This window comes from Pimephales promelas, chromosome 23, assembly GCF_988280905.1.
Source record: "Pimephales promelas chromosome 23, fPimPro1.hap1.1, whole genome shotgun sequence".
In the NCBI taxonomy this organism is placed as follows: Eukaryota; Metazoa; Chordata; class Actinopteri; order Cypriniformes; family Leuciscidae; genus Pimephales; species Pimephales promelas.
The window spans coordinates 518,485-538,563 of NC_142791.1; the positions used below are offsets into that span (position 1 = coordinate 518,485).

Sequence of the window (20,079 nt, forward strand, 5' to 3'; positions counted from 1 at the left end):
GCACATTTGCTGTCAGATTGTGGAGGGAATACATTAAAACCCATCTCATTTCCAACTGGAATGCGTACTGAAAACATCGCACTCGCTTGCCTTGGTTGTTTCCAAATTATTTAAATTGTACACAAACCGTTTGCAGCATTTTCATTAAGATAATCTATAAAGCTGTTCTACCTGGAGACTGTTGCCATGCAGCTCACCGCAAAGATTTCAGGTTTTATTATCCTAATTTGGTCTTATAATTAATGCAAAACCTGACCCACATGCATGCACACAGTTGCAGGTGCATTCATTCAATGCATCAAACACGTCTTTTTATGTTATAGGTTATATTCTTTTATTTCATCAAGATGCAATGCACGAGCACTTCAGATATCTAGCTGATCCGAAATATGTTGATATACAGAATAACCAATATGTTGATTATATAGGCTATTCCTATTTCTATAAGAACCCTAAAGGCAGCAATGGTGCGCTTCAGTGATTATTCGCGAGATTAAAGTGGTGATGACATCAGAAGCGTTGACACCGGCAGCTTTCCATTGGTTTAGTGCAAACGTGATGACATGAAAGGGAGTTGGAGCTCCAAGTATAAAACTCCAGCAGGCGCACAAACCCACGCAGCGCGCGGACTGAAGGACTGCATCTCTGCTGCTCTTCTGCCGAATCCACCTTCATCATCACACTTCTCATCCAGCATGAGTGAGGTGAGTAACCCTCCGTGCACGATGGATGCACCACTCTACTGTAACGAGGTTTCCCCAGGGCAGGAGGAGATTCTCCTTCAGTGTCAGGGAGGGCTCATTGAGACAATGCATTGAACTTGCGTTGATTGCAGTCGCATATTTCCCTGTTTGATGAGTTCGCGCGCATTTTTCTTCACTTCACCAGCAAAATCGTTTGAAAAGCTGAAATGCCATCCACACCATGTTTAATAGGCTACAGCTTAGAAGAGCACGATGGATATTGTGAATATATATATATATATATTTTTTTTGCATCTGCGCGCGCGGGCAGATTGTCGAATCAGCATTATCCACGCGCGATGATTAATGATGCAACAAATGACAGCTGTCAGTTAAACCTCAACCCGAACCTGGGGTGACACGGAGACGGTTGATGGATGATAAGCTACTCTCATGATTTTTAATTCGAATTTAGTTGGCGATTTTGACGCTTTTAAGTCAAGTCGATAATGTTTGCATAAAATTGCCTACTAGGCTACAGTTTGGTGAAAAATTGAATTATTGCGGTTTGTACTAACAGTGGCGCCACCTCGACTTGTTTAATGTTTCTACACGTTTTCCGCCTTGCCTTTAGCCTACCTGACGTTTTTGGACACATGGTTTCGGGATTTATCTTTGAATTAGGGCTGAATTTAAAAACTAATTTGAGGATAAAACTTAAACACACAGTTGCATACCCAGATAGCACACACAGGTGTCTGTTAAAGATCGCATCTGCTGTTTACTAACAGTTTAACGTGCATTCTAAATCATTACATCTTAAAGACATCTTCTAAACGTCTATTTGACATCTGACAGGAAAAGTCCTATAGACGTATACACTCTAAAAAAATCTTTATCAGCACCAGCTTTGGGATCAATTCAAAAGCTACCCGGCTGCTAGGTATGGCGCTTTTCCACTGTACGGCTCAATACGGTTCGGCTCGCTTCGCTTTAGCTCGGTTGCTTTTCCACTGCAGTTAGTACCGCTTTAAAGTGGGTGGGATTATAGACTGAACGATAACAGCGGTGGCTATTTAAATCTAGCGGGTTTGGTTTCTCGTGTCGATGTCTATTGGTCGCAAATACAATGACGCTGGTAGTGACGATTCTGTCTGACCAATCAGAGATCTGCAGTGTTTCACGTCACATTCTACCCATCGGGATTTGCTACTTACCAGTTATGCGCATGTGCAGACTCACAGTTTTTTTTTTTTTAGTTTTTTTTTAGTTTTTTTTTTTACAAAAGGTACATTTTCCTGTTATAATGTATAATTTCCCTTTAAAAAATGCTTACTACCATATGAATATTTGTACAGTCAGCCAGCTGAAAAAGAATAAGTTCAGTTACTATGAAGAAAGGTGTACTTTAACAAGTCAAAGACGAATATTTTATGATCATTTTTACTTTTCACACCGTTTTAAAAATAAAAACAGTAGTCTACAGTATACAGTAGCTACTCATAACTTAGAATTGTATTGTAATTGTATTTCATACGACTTTAATCGGCATTCTGTGATCAATTTGCGCTACGGTAGCTTTTTCGACAAGGCGGCAAAAATCAACAGAACACCGGTACGGTACGCTTGGAACCTCAACAGAGCAGGTACCATTTAAAGTGAGCCGAAGCGAGCAGTACCGTACCGTACCATGCAGTGGAAAAGCTTCATTACATGTAGTTGTAGTGTACTGTCGAGTACGCTCCACCTATCGGCAATTGTAACGCTTACTGTAAAGCTAGTCAGATTTGTAGTTTTCCTATGTCTCGTTCGGACTACAGAAATGTGTCTGATCTGAAAATCTTACTCAGGAAGACAGGAATTAAGAAGTAACATTGCATTTATCAGTTTTGGACGCAGCCCACTACTGCCTTGTGCGCCCTCCAAATCCCCGAAGTATCCGCGCGTCTTGTCTTTGATACTGAGCGTGTGTGTGTGTGTGTGTGTGTGCATAGAGCATGCCGACCCACTGCAGCCGATGAGGAGCCGCTTCATGCACAGATGGATCAGGGAATGTTATATAAATGATTATTCTAGTCTCATTTAAAAACATGCGTTAATGTTGTATTTGCTAAAAGAGCCTAATCAGGCTTGTTGCTGCACTGCGCTTCTTTTAATCAGTCTGTCGGCCCATTCAAGCATATTTGTCAAATAAATGAACAGAGGGAGCACATGGTACCCAGAAATGCTGGATAGAGCAACACAAGCTGGGAGCTCCTCCATATCGACTTCAAACGGCAGTCTTGAATTATTGAACATCAGCAGGACTTCTCACTGAAGAGCCGTAGATTTTACTCTTTTACTAAGTGTTTACATGCACAGAAGATTGCAGGAATTCCAGAATGTGGGCGGGAACAAGAGGGCAAATGTATGCGTGTGCGTATAAATATACATATACACACACATATACAAATGCATACATAAATGGTGTACCAACACGCATATATAAATATATTATAAATATATATACACACGTATTATATAAACACATTTTTTGTTTTTGATGCAATTAAACGATTTGGCAGCAGATTTTATATCGATTGGACTGTAGTGTTTGCATACATTTACATTTAATTCACTATTGGTACATCAAACCACCTTGAACGTTTACCATTAGATTGTAAAATTTCACTGAAAAGCAGCTTGAGTTTCAGTTGCACAAGTCACATGAACCACTTTTGCAATATATTTACGGTTCAATATTCCCAATTTCAAGGTAGAAACAAAGTAATACAGCTTAATATAGAAAAATTAGATGGCAAAACACAACAGCTGTCCTGTTTGCAAGAATATGCCTGAATTAGAGAGGGAGCGTTGGATATGTTTTGGAGTGTAATCTCTTTATGCCTCGAATGAGCTCTCTGACACATTTACCTGATTAGGTATCTGATTAATTCTGTTTAAACAGGGATTTAATATATATGCCCTGATAATACACAATCAGACAAAGAGATCTGGCACAATCTGTGGTGGCCTCAACTGGATTGATTTGAGAGTGGAGGAATTATTTCTCTCTTTGCCTTCCCATTATTCAAAGCCACTGCTGTCCATTGGTCAGAACATGTGTACATTACAAAGCTACAGAATGAGACCATACTAAATCCAAAAGGGCCAGATTTGGAGGGCAGAACCGAGATTGAAACGCTGTCCACACAGAGATATTAAGCGGATTTGTAGATGACTTTTGTTGCTGTGTAGGATTATGTAACACAAGATGGATTTGTATCTGGACCATAATGGGGGTCGTCTTCTGACATCTGGAATAAAGGCCGGCTTCAAGTGCTCTTGAAGTTCTTGCATACGAGTCCGGGAGTCGTAATTGCAGTGTGGAGAGCACTCAAGAGATTTTTGAGCGGTATCATATTTTTCATATTTTCTGTTGTTTTTCAACTTTCAAAGACTTGAAGCATTTTTAGTGCTAAAGAGGAATCTGCTACTGAGGATCATGGGAAATGTAGTTTTCTCATTTTCACAGTAGCACCTCAATGCAGAACATGAGATCCACGGGGAGGAGTCGGATCACGATCCAAGGGGTGGAGATGGGTAGGATTAGGGTTGGGTTTAGGGATTAGGGGTGGGTTTAGGGATCAGGGGGCGGAGTTGGTTAGGTTTAGGTGTATGTAAGGTGGGAGGAGTTGGATCTGGATCCGACTCCTCCCCATGGATTTCATGTTCCGCAGTGAGGACCATCTCCATTTTCAGGCTATTTGAGATTTTTTTTTGGCAAGCTGTGCACTCATCTACTTAAATGTTGAGCAGCAAGTTCATCGGTTGCATATGTAACAGGAACCAATCAGCTAGTGCCGCATATTTAACAATCTAATTATCAGCAGGTGGCATTAAAGGAGTAGTTCACTTTGAAAAAAACTTTTGCTGATAATTTACTAACCCGCATGTCATCCAAGATGTCCATGTCTTTCTTTCCTCAGTCGAAAAGAAATCAAGGTTTTTGATGAAAACATTCCAGGATTTTCTCCATATAATGGACTTCAATGGGGACCAAACGGTTCAAGGTCTAAAAGACAGTTTCAGTGCAGCTTCAAAGGGCTTTAAACGACACCAGACAATGAATAAGGGTCTTATCAAGCGAAATGATCGGCCATTTCAAAAAGAAATAAAATTTATATGCACGTTCGTGACTCTCCTGTTCGAATTCATTCATCAAAATAAACAAATCTTTTCCCGAGTCAATTCGTTCCTTGAATGAGCCAAATGACTCGGAAAAAGATTTGTTCATTTTGACGAACGAGTTCGAACAGGAGAGTCACGAATGTGCTTATAAAACTTAGTCTTTTTATTTATTTTTGAAATGGCCGATGGTTTCGCTTGATAAGACCCTTATTCATCGTCTGGAATCGTTTAAAGCCCTTTGAACAAGTTTGCAGTTTGCACTGAAACTGTCTTTTGGACCTTGAACTGTTTGGTCCCCATTGAAGTCCATTATATGGAGAAAATCCTGGAATGTTTTCATCAAAAACCTTAATTTCTTTTCGACTGAAGAAAGACAGACATGCACATCATGGATGACATGGGGGCGAGTAAATTATCAGCAACATTTAAAAAAAAAAGTGAACTACTCCTGGACCGATCGATGACAGAACTTGGTGTAGCCTATATATATATATATATATTTATAAATTGATTTGTTGATTTGCTAACCAATAAACTTTTTTTTTCTTTTAATTTGCAACTCGTCTTTTATGTTATACTCAAATTGATACTAATTAATACTTCGGACTTCATTTCCAGTATTCTCATTTTGACTCACTCAAGCCTTGTGCCAATGACGGCCATGTTGCTTATATCGAAAGAGTAAAGTGTTGCTCATTCGTGTGATTTTGATCATCATTTGCGTTTTTCTGCCATAGCATTAGCAGTAGAGATGTGTTACTGAGGGTTCCCATACACCACATAATCTTCCCCTTATAAAACAATCTATTGGAGCGACATCTGAACTGAGCAGCTCCATGTGTGCGGTGAACACAGCGATGAGCTTGATGGAGATCAAAAGCAACTTATGGCCCTCAAGTGCAAACACTGGACGTAATCAGGCCTGACAATCGATGTTTTTATACATAACGGCCCAGCGCTTCTGCATCTTCCACGCGGATAAAGAGGAAATGCGCGCTCGACTGTGTGTGTGTGTGCATGGGGGAACCAGACTGAACACGCGTAAACAGCGGCCCCCAAACACACACACACACACACACACACAGTTCTCTTCCTCCTGCTCGTTTATGTCTTGATCCACCTCTCGCCGCATTAAACATCTGACGGCGCGGCACTAGACCTCGGATCCCGCATTGCGCGCGAGCAGATTTACGGTTTATTTCCTTGGTCAGTTGCCCTGAGCAGACTCAACAGCAAACTCTCCTGCAACTCAGCACTGCGCTCGTTCCCCTGATGGATCAGCAATGTGTACACAGTATTGAACCGCCCGTCACAACCTGGAGCCATTATCGGCAGAAAGGGATTTGTTCCGCTCTCTCCTCAGAAGAGACTCGGAGTCTGACGGGTTTGATATTGATTCATGGAAAGCGGCAGTGTTGAAATCGCAGCAAAAGAAAGCACGGTTGAGTGACTGTGTACCTTTTTAATCCCCCAATCTGCAGATTAAAGGCGTCTAAAAGTGAATTACATCCACCCTTGGAGAACAAATATGACCATGCAGCATTTCTGAGACGGACGGTCACATGCTAATTTGATCCAGTTGCCAAATCGACGAGTTCTTTAAGTTAGCCGATAGCCTACAAAACAACTCAATCACCCGAGGCGCTAACATCTACCAGCCCACAGCGCCTTGTGCTTCTACTAATGTCTAAAACATTTAAAAAACCTTTAAAAATACATTTTCTTGAGAAGCCAAATCACATACTGTTAAGTCACTGTGAGTATTTTTTTTTATTTTTTTAGTGCCATAGGTTTTTTTTTTAATTTTTTTTTTATTATTATTAGATTTGTTTTAGAAATTTTGACAATAAACACACCAAAAAGAAACAGAACAAACAACGATCCATCTATCAATCCCTCCCACCCACCCCGCGGTCTCTTTATAATGGGGTACAAAATGGACAGATAAGTCAACAGAAAAACAGTCACAGGAAATATAAAACATTTAAAAAAAATAATAAATAAATAAAAAATAGAGAAATGGGATAAAGTGTTCAAACTGAGTCCAATATACTTGGAGACCTTATCAGCGGCTGTTGTCCAAATTTTTAGTGTTGAGATTTGAGCCAAGTTCACCCGAGCTGTGGATATTTCTAACATTATAATCTCCTGAAGTTGAAACAACCACTTAAATATATCCAAGGTATGTGGTGAGTATTTTATTTGATACATAAAAAGGCTTTTATGGAAAAATGTTTAATTTTGTTCACTTGCTGATTTTTAAATAGCCAAAATTAGCTTCTGATAGCTTATGGAGCTCTTTAATAGTCACTCTCATAATATTATTTCGTATTAAGATATTTAAATGCTTACTTTTATGATCAAACCTCTTAAAACTCAAGATGTTTTTAGAATTACACTGTTGTTTACTTAAAGGAGCAATGTGTGATTTTTAGCGACATCTAGTGGTTCGGTTGCGAGTTTGCACCAAGGGCTCCGCCCACTGCTCACCCCTCCCTTTCGAAGAAGCTACGGTAGCTAAAACGGGACAAACATCTCGTCGGCTGAGACAGCAGAGAATAGCCAGAGTAAGCCAAGAGTGTGTAACATTGTCACTGTTTCTGTACCACAGTCCATTATAAACCACATCATGGATACTGTTTACAAAGCCAGTCAGGTGAGGATCAAGGGTTTTAATATATAATTTAATATAATAATATTAATCAGCTGATTGTCTCACAAACGTAACCAGCAGCACATTTCTCCACACATACTGTAGCAAACCCATAATACAGCGAGGGAGCAGCTATATATTTTTTCTAACAGGGTAGTAATAGTTTAGCTGGCTAATATGAGCTGTTACTGTGGCTGAGCTGGGACGCGTCTGCATCGCATGAGTCCAAAGGTCGGAAGTGCGCGCGCTGTTACAATCATGTCATCTCCGCATCCCATAGATACTATTTACTACACACAATAGGCTTTTTTCTCTGATTTTGAAAACTCTTCGCGATCGACTTTAGTGATAAAAGACTTTAGTAAAAGTCTCTATCGACAGGTTAGTGATTCCTGTAACGTACTGTTTTACGGTCAATGACATGAATACTAATCATCAGCTGTCTCACGAACGTAACAGCACATCTATCCCCAACATAACAAACCCATAACACAGCGAGGGAGAACTAAGTTACATGAAACAATCCTAACTACATATTTTACACCACTCACAAGGGAAAAAACACTACTCACGGAGTGTAAGGCTAGCTTCCAGCTTTCCGCTACTTCTCTTTCAAGGTAGTGATGAAACGCGTTCTGTAGCGCTGTTTGTTCGCGTTCGGCTACGGTAGGAATATGACGTCACAACATGGCGACCTTCATAGAAGGGGATTCCCTCGGTTATGGAGCTATTAATGTCTCATTCTAAGGTAATATAAACATTACGGTTAATTAAGTAAGTTCTTTATACACCACTGAAAACATAGTTATGGATGTCATATTGCATTTCTGTTAATAGATAATCAACTTATTTACACATTGCACCTTTAAGTTTTGAGAAGATTTGATTCATCGTGAAAGCAATTAAACAGAAAAAGTTTAGTGATGGGCTGTATAAATGTCATATAGATGTGATCTGTTCCGCTTTAAAGCTTTGTATCTCTACGCTCGCTTTATAATGTCTGATGCATCACCTGCATCCGCTCTGTGATGGATTACGTCCACTGTGATGTGTCTGCTGTAGATCATGGTCATGTTTGTGATTCAGCATCCCTCAAACCATAATCATTCTGACAACACACACACACACAGATTCTTCTCGTATCCCGGTAATCCCTGTAAACGGCCAGAGAGAGCCCGACTCCAGCTCTGCCCGACCTCACCGCTTGAGCGCTACGGCACATTAGTGCAAGACGAGGATTAAATGTGGATAGAGAGAAAATAGAGCATTTCAGAGCCATGAAGACTTTACACACACTTTTTGTGTTTGAGTCTATTGCAGTCCCTGCAGTGTGTGTGGGGTGGGGTGGGGTGGGTGGGAGGTTGAAGAAAAGCCCCAACAAGAAGGAAATACCCCTGCAGTGTGTGTGTGTGTGTGTGTGTGTGTGTGTGTGTGTGTGTGTGTGTTGGGCAGAAGGAAATACCCCTGCAGTGTGTTCTCCTCTTATCCGAGGAAAGCGCGGCGCCTGGAGGCAGAGGCTGCTGCCATCGCTAATGCCGCTAAATATTTGATGAGGACTCCATGCACTCGCCGTCATTAGTCTTGCTTGGATTATCTCAGCAGGAAAAATACATTCCTTTATCACTAAATTCATGTATGATGCTAACGGAAGTAAGCCTATGAAACCGGATGTACATGTAACCACTAAAAGCAGCTGTCAGTCGTCTGTGATGATTCTCTCTTTTCTTAGTTTTTCTCGTTGGTTTCTTGTTCTCCTTCTCTTTTCCCCGTTGTGATGTTTATTCGTTAAGCTTTCTGGAACAGTGTGTTACCTCAGCGCTAGTGGGACTTCTGGAGATAATACTGTAACTCACACACACTCTTCTGCATTGTGCAGCATAATATTTCAGTCGAGTCTTAAATTCCACTGAAACGTGAAACGCCAAGGTATCTGCGTTCATATCTATGTAAATTGATCCAGCACAAGAATAACTGACCTTTTAGATTGTTCGTCAATAATGTATGGGCATCTAATCAAAATATCCAAATATATATCAGATGTACGATGTTCAACATTGTTTCATTAATATTTTTATTTTTTAAGAATAAAATATTTTTATTCTTAGCAGATTTTTAGAGTACTCCTATTTAATTAACAGCAGTAAGCCATTAGCTACTGCAATTAGCAATCTACACGCATTGCTTGTCACTTTATTTTTTTACCGCATTTTATTACTAATAGCTACTGTGAAATACAAGAAGTTTACGTGCCAAACATCCTTATTTAACCATTAGCAATTAGCGGCCCTTTTCACAGACTGTGATGACGCGTATTAACGGCCACCTTTGGAAGATTGTTTCCGCCATAGAATGAAAAATATAAAAGGTAATTGCGACTTTTTATCTCACAATTCGGACTTTTTTTTTCTCACAATTGCGAGATGGAAAGTCAGAATTACGAGATATAAAGTCGCAATTGCGAGATATAAAGTCAGAATAGTGAGATAAAAGTTGTAATTGCGAGATCTAAAGTCAGAATTGTGAGATATAAAGTCAGAATTGTGAGATATAAAGTCAGAATTGTGAGATATAAAGTCAGAATTGTGAGATATAAAGTCAGAATTGTGAGATATAAAGTCTGAATTGCGAGATATAAAGTCACAATTGCGAGATATAAAGTCAGAATTGTGAGATATAAAGTCAGAATTGCCGATATAAAGTCAGAATTGCCGATATAAAGTCTGAATTGCGAGATATAAAGTCACAATTGCGAGATATAAAGTCAGAATTGTGAGATATAAAGTCACAATTGCGAGATATAAAGTCAGAATTGCGAAATATAAAGTAAAAATTGCTAGATATAAAGTCACAATTGCGTGTTATAAAGTCAGAATTGCGAAATATAAAGTAAAAATTGCTAGATATAAAGTCGCAATTGCGTGTTATAAAGTCAGAATTGCGAGATATAAAGTCAGAATTGCGAGATATAAAGTCGCAATTGCGAGATATAAAGTCAGAATTGCGAAATATAAAGTAAAAATTGCTAGATATAAAGTCACAATTGCATGTTATAAAATCAGAATTGCGAAATATAAAGTAAAAATTGCTAGATATAAAGTCGCAATTGCGTGTTATAAAGTCAGAATTGCGAGATATAAAGTCAGAATTGCGAGATATAAAGTCGCAATTGCGAGATATAAAGTCAGAATTGCGAAATATAAAGTAAAAATTGCTAGATATAAAGTCGCAATTGCGTGTTATAAAGTCAGAATTGCGAGACATAAAGTCAGAATTACGATATATAATGTAAAAATTGCTAGATATAAAGTCGCAATTGCGTGTTATAAAGTCATAACTGCGTGATATAATGTCAGAATTGTGAGATAAAAAGTCAAAATTATTTATTTAATTTTTTTTATTCAATGGCGGAAACAAGCTTCCATAGACACAAGCATCGCAAATATAAAAAAGTTTCTTATATTTTCATTTGTAATAAAAAAAAAAATGTTTACATGAAACTATACTTTTGCATCAAACTTTGCATCAAAGTAGAAAAAATTTGTTTTCTAGGTAAAATTGCTATCTTTCTCTCTTCCGACTGCCATTCTCAATTCTCAAGCTCTCTCTATTTCTTTTACTCTTTTTGAAAGTTGTGAAAACACTATTGTAGAGTTTTTATTTTGCTATTTGAACACACAAATATATGTAATGTATTCTCTCATTCACGGCTATACCTTCTGAGAGACCCAGAAATGTGAAAAGGGTCAAGCTAATTTTGACCAGATTAATAGGAGTACTGGTATACCAGAAGTTTCTGTGCCGAAAATAAGTTGCGAAGCGTTCCAGCCGCGAGATAATCATTTCACCCGCCTGTGGTTTCACACGTTCATCAGTTCAGTGTTTACGTCCTGCAGTGTTTTCTGGTGGCGAGGCGTCGTTTGAGCTCCCATCCTCCACTACGTTCAGTCGAGCATCTGTTCGCCTTCAAATATGACGCATATTATCCCCTCTCTCTCTTTAGCCGTCTGTGTCCTAGTTGTGCGTTTCTCCCTTAAATTCTTAATAGACGTTGAGAACAGCATGGAAGCCTTCCCAAGATCTCGAGCTGCCAAATGAATCAAAAATAGCTCTCCAAATGGCTTGGAATAAAACGACAGAATACAGTATTTATTTATTTATTGCTAAATGCCTGCTGAAATTTGGGAGAGGCGTAAAACTTGAGTGTGAATCTTCACGGGGTGTTTAATTTGCATTTCATCAGCTGCGTGATGTTGTTCTGAAAATGTCCATAAATCACCTTTGAGGAGGAAACTGTCAGCGTTCGGTTCAACGATCGGCTTTCTGTTAATTAGTGAATCCAGCTGTCGGAGCGAGTTGATCTAAATGAGGTCTTCATTAGCGTCGCAGCGGTGCGGCTCAGACTGTGCCGAGTGGCATCGGGTGGCAGTGCCAAGCGCCGCTCTGAAGGGCACTGGTGTACTGGGCTCAGGGCATCTCTGTGGCATCAAGTTCAATCCACTGCAGTGCATTAGCGTGAGCCAGCCAGCCCAGGATGCTTTGCAACACACAAGAGTTATTTGCTACTGATGACATTTAAAGCCAAGTAAAAGGTTTATGCTTGTTGTAATTCATTCGCTTTGGTTGTGAGCATGTTTGTCCACGGAGAAGCAGCTAATATCCTGTTCTCTTCACATTTTAATTGCCCCGATGTCCACATGGGTTTCATTGCCAATCCTTGCTTCACTGCAGCTAATGAAGTTTATGATTACAATCATCATTTTCATTATTGTTCATAATGAACACACAATATGGTGGAGGGAAAGCAAGAGAGAAAGAGAGAACTTTCTGCTCGCCAAACATCCAAGTTGATTGTACTTAAATTTTATGCAGCAGCTTTGTTTTTTACAGTTTAACTTCTTTTAAGATTGCGTTTAGAACTTGCTTCAATGCGGATTAGCTTAATTTGAGATAAATGTATGATACCATTGTTGCATTATTGCTAAAATATGATATCAAACCCAGTGTTGTTATTGTTAGCTAAAACTATTAAAATTAAATGTAAGGTGAAAAAAAAAACGTTGCCATGGCAACTAACTAAAGAAATTAAAGTTGAAGTAGAAAAATTACTTAAAAATGTCAAAAGCACATAACAAAATGGCTAAAAGTTCTCCTAAAATGAAAACTGAAAATATAAAAATTAAAACTATTTAGCTCACACGCCCCGTTTCCTTGGTTAAAATCTCAATTTTCTCGCGATTTAAACATTGTTTGAAACATTTGGAATATTGTACGTTATCATCTTAACTAAATATATAACACTGGCCTTGTGATTTTGGGATATTTTAATGCAAAAATCTTAGGTATTCCACCTTTAATGTCGATAGCTGTAATAGTAAAAGTATTCAAGATAGTTTTACATGTAATGCACAGCTATTTCATATGCAAGCATGTCAGCCAATCACAGCAGTGGGCGGTTCCACTGACACGCCCCTTCAAACTGAGCATTCAAATCAAATGGCTTTTATTTATTTAAATGATGACTATTTTTGATCTGAAACACATACTAACATTATAAGGGCAACCCAGGAAACATTATAAAATAATAAAATAACCCCATGTCAGGGGACCTTTAAGTAAATTGTTGCCTCTGTAGAAAACAGCTGATCGCCGAATGAACTGACTGGCCTTAAAGGGAGATGTCCATCGGATTAGTTAATATAATTTAATAAAACGTCTCTCTCGCCCGTATTTGACTAACGTCTTCACATGCCGCACAACTGACTGACACTTTACTCCAATTAATGCGTTTGTTTGTGTCTCCCTGGAGCCCGATTCAATAATCCAAGTTTAACGGCATTAGCTCTGAGGCTGTGTGGTTTGAGCCTGTCAGGAAGGAGGGATGATATTGATGATCCCTCTGCTCCTCACTCCAGACTCACAGAAACAGGAGCTCGTTCCACTGCAGTGAGGAGAGAGGAGATTTCCCTCATTTCACCCTTTCCAAGAAGAAACACAACCGGAATGGGCGTCTCTCTCACAGTGGGTTTGCATCTACAGCGAAAAAATAAATAAAATTGCCCATCTCTTGACCTTTATATCTCATGTACATGAGATAGTAGTGGATCAGACACATGCCTTTGGTGTGAGAGACCCGGGTTCGAATCCACAGTCACTTAACCCCTAGTTGCTCCAGAGGCGTGCGACCTCTGACATATATAGCAATTGTAATTCGCTTTGTTTGGATAAAAGCGTCAGCTAAATGTAAATTTTTATTTTTATTTATTTATTTATTTGACAGGGACAATGCAAACAAACATAGTGTCAAGATCAAGCATGTCACTGAAGTGTTGCATATAAAGTTTATAGCTATAGCTAATTTTCAACTCCTGTCCCTGGAAGGGCTTTTATACACAATAAAATTTACATGATTAGCTACTTCAATAATAATAATAATAAAAAAAAATAATAATAATAAAAAAATATATAATAATAATAATACTAATAATAAAAATACTAATAAGCATACATACATATCATATACAACTCTAATAATTAAATGTAGTTAAAATGAGTACAGTTTTGGTTTATTTTTAAATTTAAATGTAATGATAAAAAAGCTCCTTTCAATATAAATGTATGTTTTTTTTCCTACCCAGCCATGAGTCAGAGGACACGACTCGTTTATATTTCTGTGGTGTTACAATGAGTAGCTCCGCCCACCGTCATATCTCATTGGTCCAAATTCCTTCTCTATATAGAGAGCCTAAGTCCCGCCCCTCCGCTTCCGGCTCATGGGACCTTATTTCAGAAAAAATATGAATGGTAGTCAATGGCGAGAGACAACCGTCTGAACTGTGCCCTCAATTACACATATGATGTTCGTCAATTTAAAAGATAATTCTGAAAGTCAAAAATGTCGCAGTTTGTTATAAAACAGAAGAGTAACATTTAGTTTTATGTGAAAATCGCTCTATGAACTACATCTCCCAGGAAGCGAAACGAGATCCGCTGCTCGTGTGTGTGCAGTCTGGGACAGACGGCGCAACGTTACGATTATAACGTAAGACTGTAGAAACGATGACAGACGTTAGCCTCAGTAAAGTTAGCTTCATTCATTGAGAGAAAATGTGCGCCTTTGGGGTTTGTAGTCTTTGTAATTAAAACACAATTAAAACGAGATCGAAATATGTGTTGTCTCTCGCCATTGACTACCATTCAATATTTTTCCGAAATAAGGTCCCATGTTGGTCGACCGGAAGGGGAGAGGCTTAGGCTCTCTATAAGTGTACATCAAAGCCTGATCTTCATTGGCTGCCTGTGGAAACGTCTCTTTTGACCCGCCCTCAAACGCTGTATCAGGCCTGGAAGAGTTTGGTTCGTGTTGTCGACATGTAGAGGAAATCTCCGCCTCCGAAGCTGGAGTTCAGATATGGTAATGAGCGTTTTGTTTCCAACACGCACTGTAAGCAGTAGACCAATCACAACAGACTTAGCCATCTAACCAATCAGAGCGGAGTAGAGTCTCGAAAAGGCGGGGTTTAGAGACTGAATCCTTTATTAAACCGTTTAGACATTGTGAGAAATGAGGAGATGCAATGTAATGTCATTTCTCGAGTGCTGTATGTGTTCAACTGTGCGCTGTATGACATTTCAAATGACTGTAATTTATGCAGCACAACAGCCACAAACTATACGCCATCTAGCAGGACGACGACTCGCGTCAGAGCAATAACGAGCGTCGGTAACTACGGCAACGTGACGAACTCGCAGATCTTCCCCAGCCAAACATTCTTATGCTAATTCTACACGTTAATCAGAGGCTGGAAGACAAAGATAGAACTGAACGCAAGAGGATTGATTGAGGTAGAAGGAGAGAGAGAGAGACTAATATGATTAAATTGTGCCAGTGCGTGTGTGTGTGTGTGTGTGTGTGGAATAATCCTTCTTGCATATAATGACACGCTTTCCACTGTAACTAGACCCATACAGAATGCCATCAGCAGAAAACGAGCGGCACACACACACACACACACACACTGAGGAAGTGTTTGAGATTCATTATACACACTGACTTATTAATTCAGGATGTGAAGGACTAAAGTGTGGTCAGCTAATGAGACAGAAGCTGACATATTCAATGCCTGTCTCATCATTCTTTGGGTCGATGTGTTTTAAGGTATGCGCCACACACATTAATCTCAGTTGTATTTTTGTTTGTTTACAGAGACAAGAATCCGGATCAGCGGGGAACGTCAAACCCTCGGCTGGACAGGGTAGAGTCACTCACTACGCTATACACACACACACGCTCAAATCGTTCAAATATCACCGAATCTTTTGCAAGTCTGCATGTTTCTCTTTCTCTCTCTGACATATTATACATAATAGTTGTACAGAATGCAAAATAATTTATGTTTGAAGGTAAGTGCAGATTAGTACAGATTAGACAGTACAAAATAAAGCAACAGATCTCACAAAAATGGTTATGATTTGATTTGAAATATTACTGTAACACAATACACAAGTTCACGTTTGTTCCATTCGTCAAAGTTCAATTAGTTAATGCATTAGTTAATATATTTATTATTAATCTTTGTTAGGGTTATTTGATAAAAAATACAACTGCTCTTCGCTAGTTAATGTTAGCTCGGGTCTATTAAATAATGTTAACAAACACATTTTATTTGTAATGTTTTTAGTAAATGTTGAAATAAACAAGTTTTGTAAATAGACTTTTTAATTGATGTTAACGGATGCAATCGTAACACTTTTACCAATATTACTTCAAACAAATTAAAACTAAATTCATAAGATAATTATCCCATAATAGGAAGCCTTTAAAGGAGTAGTTCACCTCAAAATGAAAATTTCCTGATAATTTACTCACCCCAATGCCATCCAAGACGATCATGTATTTCTTTCTTCAGTGGAAAAGAAATTAAGTTTTTTAAGGAAAACATTTTTAGGATTTTCAGTTTCAGGAAATTAAGTTTTTTGAGGAAAAACATTTCAAGATTTTCAGTTTCAGGAAATTAAGTTTTTTGAGGGAAAACATTTCAAGATTTTCAGTTTCTGGAAATTAAGTTTTTTGAGGAAAAAATTTCAGGATTTTCAGTTTCAGGAAATTAATTTTTTTGAGGAAAAACATTTCAAGATTTTCAGTTTCAGGAAATTAAGTTTTTTGAGGGAAAACATTTCAAGATTTTCAGTTTCAGGAAATTAATTTTTTTGAGGAAAACATTTCAAGATTTTCAGTTTCTGGAAATTAAGTTTTTTGAGGGAAAACATTTCAGGATTTTCAGTTTCTGGAAATTAAGTTTTTTGAGGAAAACATTTCAGGATTTTCAGTTTCTGGAAATTAAGTTTTTTGAGGAAAACATTTCAGGATTTTCAGTTTCAGGAAATTAAGTTTTTTGAGGAAAACATTTCAGGATTCCCGAAACCATCGGGCATTTAAAAGAATAAATAAATATTTATATAGGCTACTTTTTAACCACAATTGTTCGTCCTGTGCTGGTCGACGAAATGTTCGATTTAACATCACGATTTAAAAATTTCTTTTTTTAAAAATAATAATAATAATAAATTAAAACAAAGATGTCGGATGATTTTGAAGTTTGAGGAGAAAACGGGAGAAAATGAGATGGCATTTTTTGCCCTTCCCTGCCCTCTTTGAACCGGAGTACACAGACAATTAATGCTTTTCTAACATGATGACATAATCCTGGTGCGTCGTCGACCAACACAAGTGAACAGTTGTGGTTAAAAAGTATATAAGTGTTTATTTTTTTAAATGCCTATTTTTTTAAATGTTTATTTTTTTAAATATTTTTTAATAAAAAAAAAAAACTTAAAAAAAAGTGTTTATTTTTTTTAAATATTTTTTAATTAAAAAAAAAACTTAAAAAAAAGTGTTTATTTTTTAAATGGCATTTGGATGAGTAAATAATCAGGAAATTTTCATTTTGAGGTGAACTACTCCTTTATGAAGCGCCTGACAGAAATGCAGTGCGCTGTTTCAATGTGTGTTTCCACAGACCCGTCCAAGAAGGACGTCCCCGCCGAGGACATTGACATCGACATGGGCGCCCCCGAGACGGAGAAGGCTGCCGTCGCCATCCAATCGCAGTTCAGGAAGTTCCAGAAGAAGAAGCAGACGGTGAAATCATAATCGGGCTGGTCGGGGCGTCCCGGCCCGCGCCGCAGCAGGGGAGGGAGTTGCATGTCAGATAAACGGCACTGTTCTCTGGTGGGGTCATGGGGCAGATGAGAGGTCAACCCGACATCTGTCGGGAATAAAATGTGATATTTTTTTTCCCCCTAGTACATGGATTTTTTTAATAAAACTTCTCTTTCCTTTTAAGATACTTTTGTTATTTTTTGATAAATTTTACTTGTCAAAGTGTTCGAAAACATCCATCTTAAAGTGTTAGTTAGTTTTTGCCTGTGTTTAAGATCAGAAACCACAGGGATTTAATGCCAAACGATCCTGTATGGCATCTAAAACTGATTCGAACAGCCTTATTCGATCTTTCACCTCTGTTGTTGCTGTTTTGTTTGTATAGTAGAACTGATATTATTGTGTTTGATCATCTTAACCAAGTCAATGTTTCGTCAACAAACAGTGTTGTAATATTTGTGACACCAAACATATGTGAACTGAATAAAAATTAGGATTACTTCAACTATCGATTGATTGATTATTTCAACATATTATTAATACCATTTATGTTTTCTTCCAACACTGACTGTAACGAACAACGTTTTCCAACAATTAGCGCATACAATTTCACTGACGATTATATGGAAGCCACATAAGAAAAATATCATGCTTTGGTAAATCATAATAATTACATACTAACAGTGTTGAACTTGAGTTACATGATCAGATTATGTTCTAAAGTAAAGAGTAAAGTAACGCATTACTTTTAAAACTTGCAACAAAATATCTGTATGTAATGAACACAAGTTGCATTGTTTTCCTATTTATTGCCCTACAGATGTGAACTTGCATTTCATTCATTTGGTGTGAAAGGGCCTTTACACTCACCAAAAATACAACTTTTTCTTTTTGTTATTAAAAAACTAGCAAGAAAGCCCAAGAAAGAAAAGTAACAGAATTTGTTATTTTTTGAGAAAGTAAAGCAATATTGTAACACGCTACTTTTAAAAGTAACTCATCCCAACACTGCATATTAACTACTAATTAATGACTTACTAAATTGAAATGTTGACATACAAAATCAAAATTATGGCAAGTCAATCATGACATACTAAATCAAAATTGATAGATTGACGTGCTAAAACATAATTATGATAAAAGGTCATGACTTTGTTCTCTCTCATGTAAAGGAAAGTCTGATTAGTCCCGTTGAATCGGTTCTGAATGAATAGATCCTTAAATGTAGCATTTCAGCCATTTTTGAATCAGCATTTAGTCATATTTAGTGAAAATTCAGGAATTTGCTAAATTCTTTATGATTTCCATTCACAGATAGTGTGATTCGGTCTCCTGTTTCTTCTCTCGATTATACTTGGTGATCTCTCAGCTAATCAGAATGCTCATCGATTGGGTAATAATGAGGCACTTCTGTTTTGTGTGATGAATATACATTGGATCGCAATGTTAGTTTATTGATCTATGAAAGTGATTCAATTAATCACTTTAATGAATTAGCACTCATTTAAAATAGAAAAGCCCATCTCATCGACAACTTGCTAGCCACCACAATCTAATAAAATGCTGTATTTGATTATGGTGTCGTTTGTGAGTCACGAATCAGATGCTTCACAGCGGCTCAGAGAAAGCCCTCCTCATGGGTCTCGTTACGGGATGTTTCTGTTCAGAACACATGCTGAGGTCGGACGGGTTCATTAGGTTTGCTCTGGGAGGGGGAGACACACTCTCATGTACCACGGAAAGAAAAGAAAACACTGAAGGATTCATTGTGATCCAACAGAAAACACCGAGATACAATTTGTATTGTTCACTTCCAAACTGAAAATATTGTGAGCAGCCTGTGGACACAATCCTGGATCAGTTTTGCTAAACTATTACATTTCTGAATATCCCACAAGGCAAAGTGCTTGACGTGATCGTCGATTTCCAGTGTGGCTAATGAACAGGAAGTAATAGCCTTGATTTTACCTCGGTATGCATAGCAGACTCTCATTTCACCTGCAGTATATGGCATGCAACTATTTGATATACTGATAGTTCGAATGTGCAGTATACGACTGAATGAAACACTGTATCCCATAATGCAATGAGCTCAACTTGACCTTTTCCATTTTTAAAGGATACATTTAAATTCTGTCATCATTTACTCACCCGCATGTTTTTTCAAACCTTGAACTTTATTAATCATCGAAGCACAAAACACTTTACAATAAGGTTCATTAGTTAACATTAGTTAATGTATTAACTAACATGAACTAACCATGAGCAATACATTTGTTACTGTATTTGTTCATCTTTGTTAACATTAGTTAATAAAAATACTCATTGTTTGTTCATGTTAGTTCACGGTGCATTAACTAATGTTAACAAGATTTAAATAATATATTAGTAAATGTTGAAATTAACATTAACAA

General features: G+C 37.9%; 1 protein-coding gene across 1 annotated transcript; it reads left to right on the plus strand.

The window, feature by feature from the left end:
* The first annotated feature begins 570 nt into the window (after positions 1–570).
* pcp4a (Purkinje cell protein 4a) lies at positions 571–18,170 on the plus strand. Its single transcript, XM_039675556.2, has 3 exons — positions 571–704; positions 15,710–15,758; positions 17,523–18,170. Exons 1-3 carry the CDS (start codon positions 696–698, stop codon positions 17,654–17,656), a joined length of 192 nt encoding a protein of 63 aa, XP_039531490.1. The 5' UTR covers positions 571–695; the 3' UTR covers positions 17,657–18,170.
* The last annotated feature ends 1,909 nt before the right edge of the window (positions 18,171–20,079 follow it).

Coding starts and splice junctions, on each gene's coding strand:
- pcp4a (XM_039675556.2), top strand. Junction 15,759..17,522: donor CAAACCCTCGGCTGGACAGG/GTAGAGTCACTC, acceptor GTGTTTCCACAG/ACCCGTCCAAGAAGGACGTC.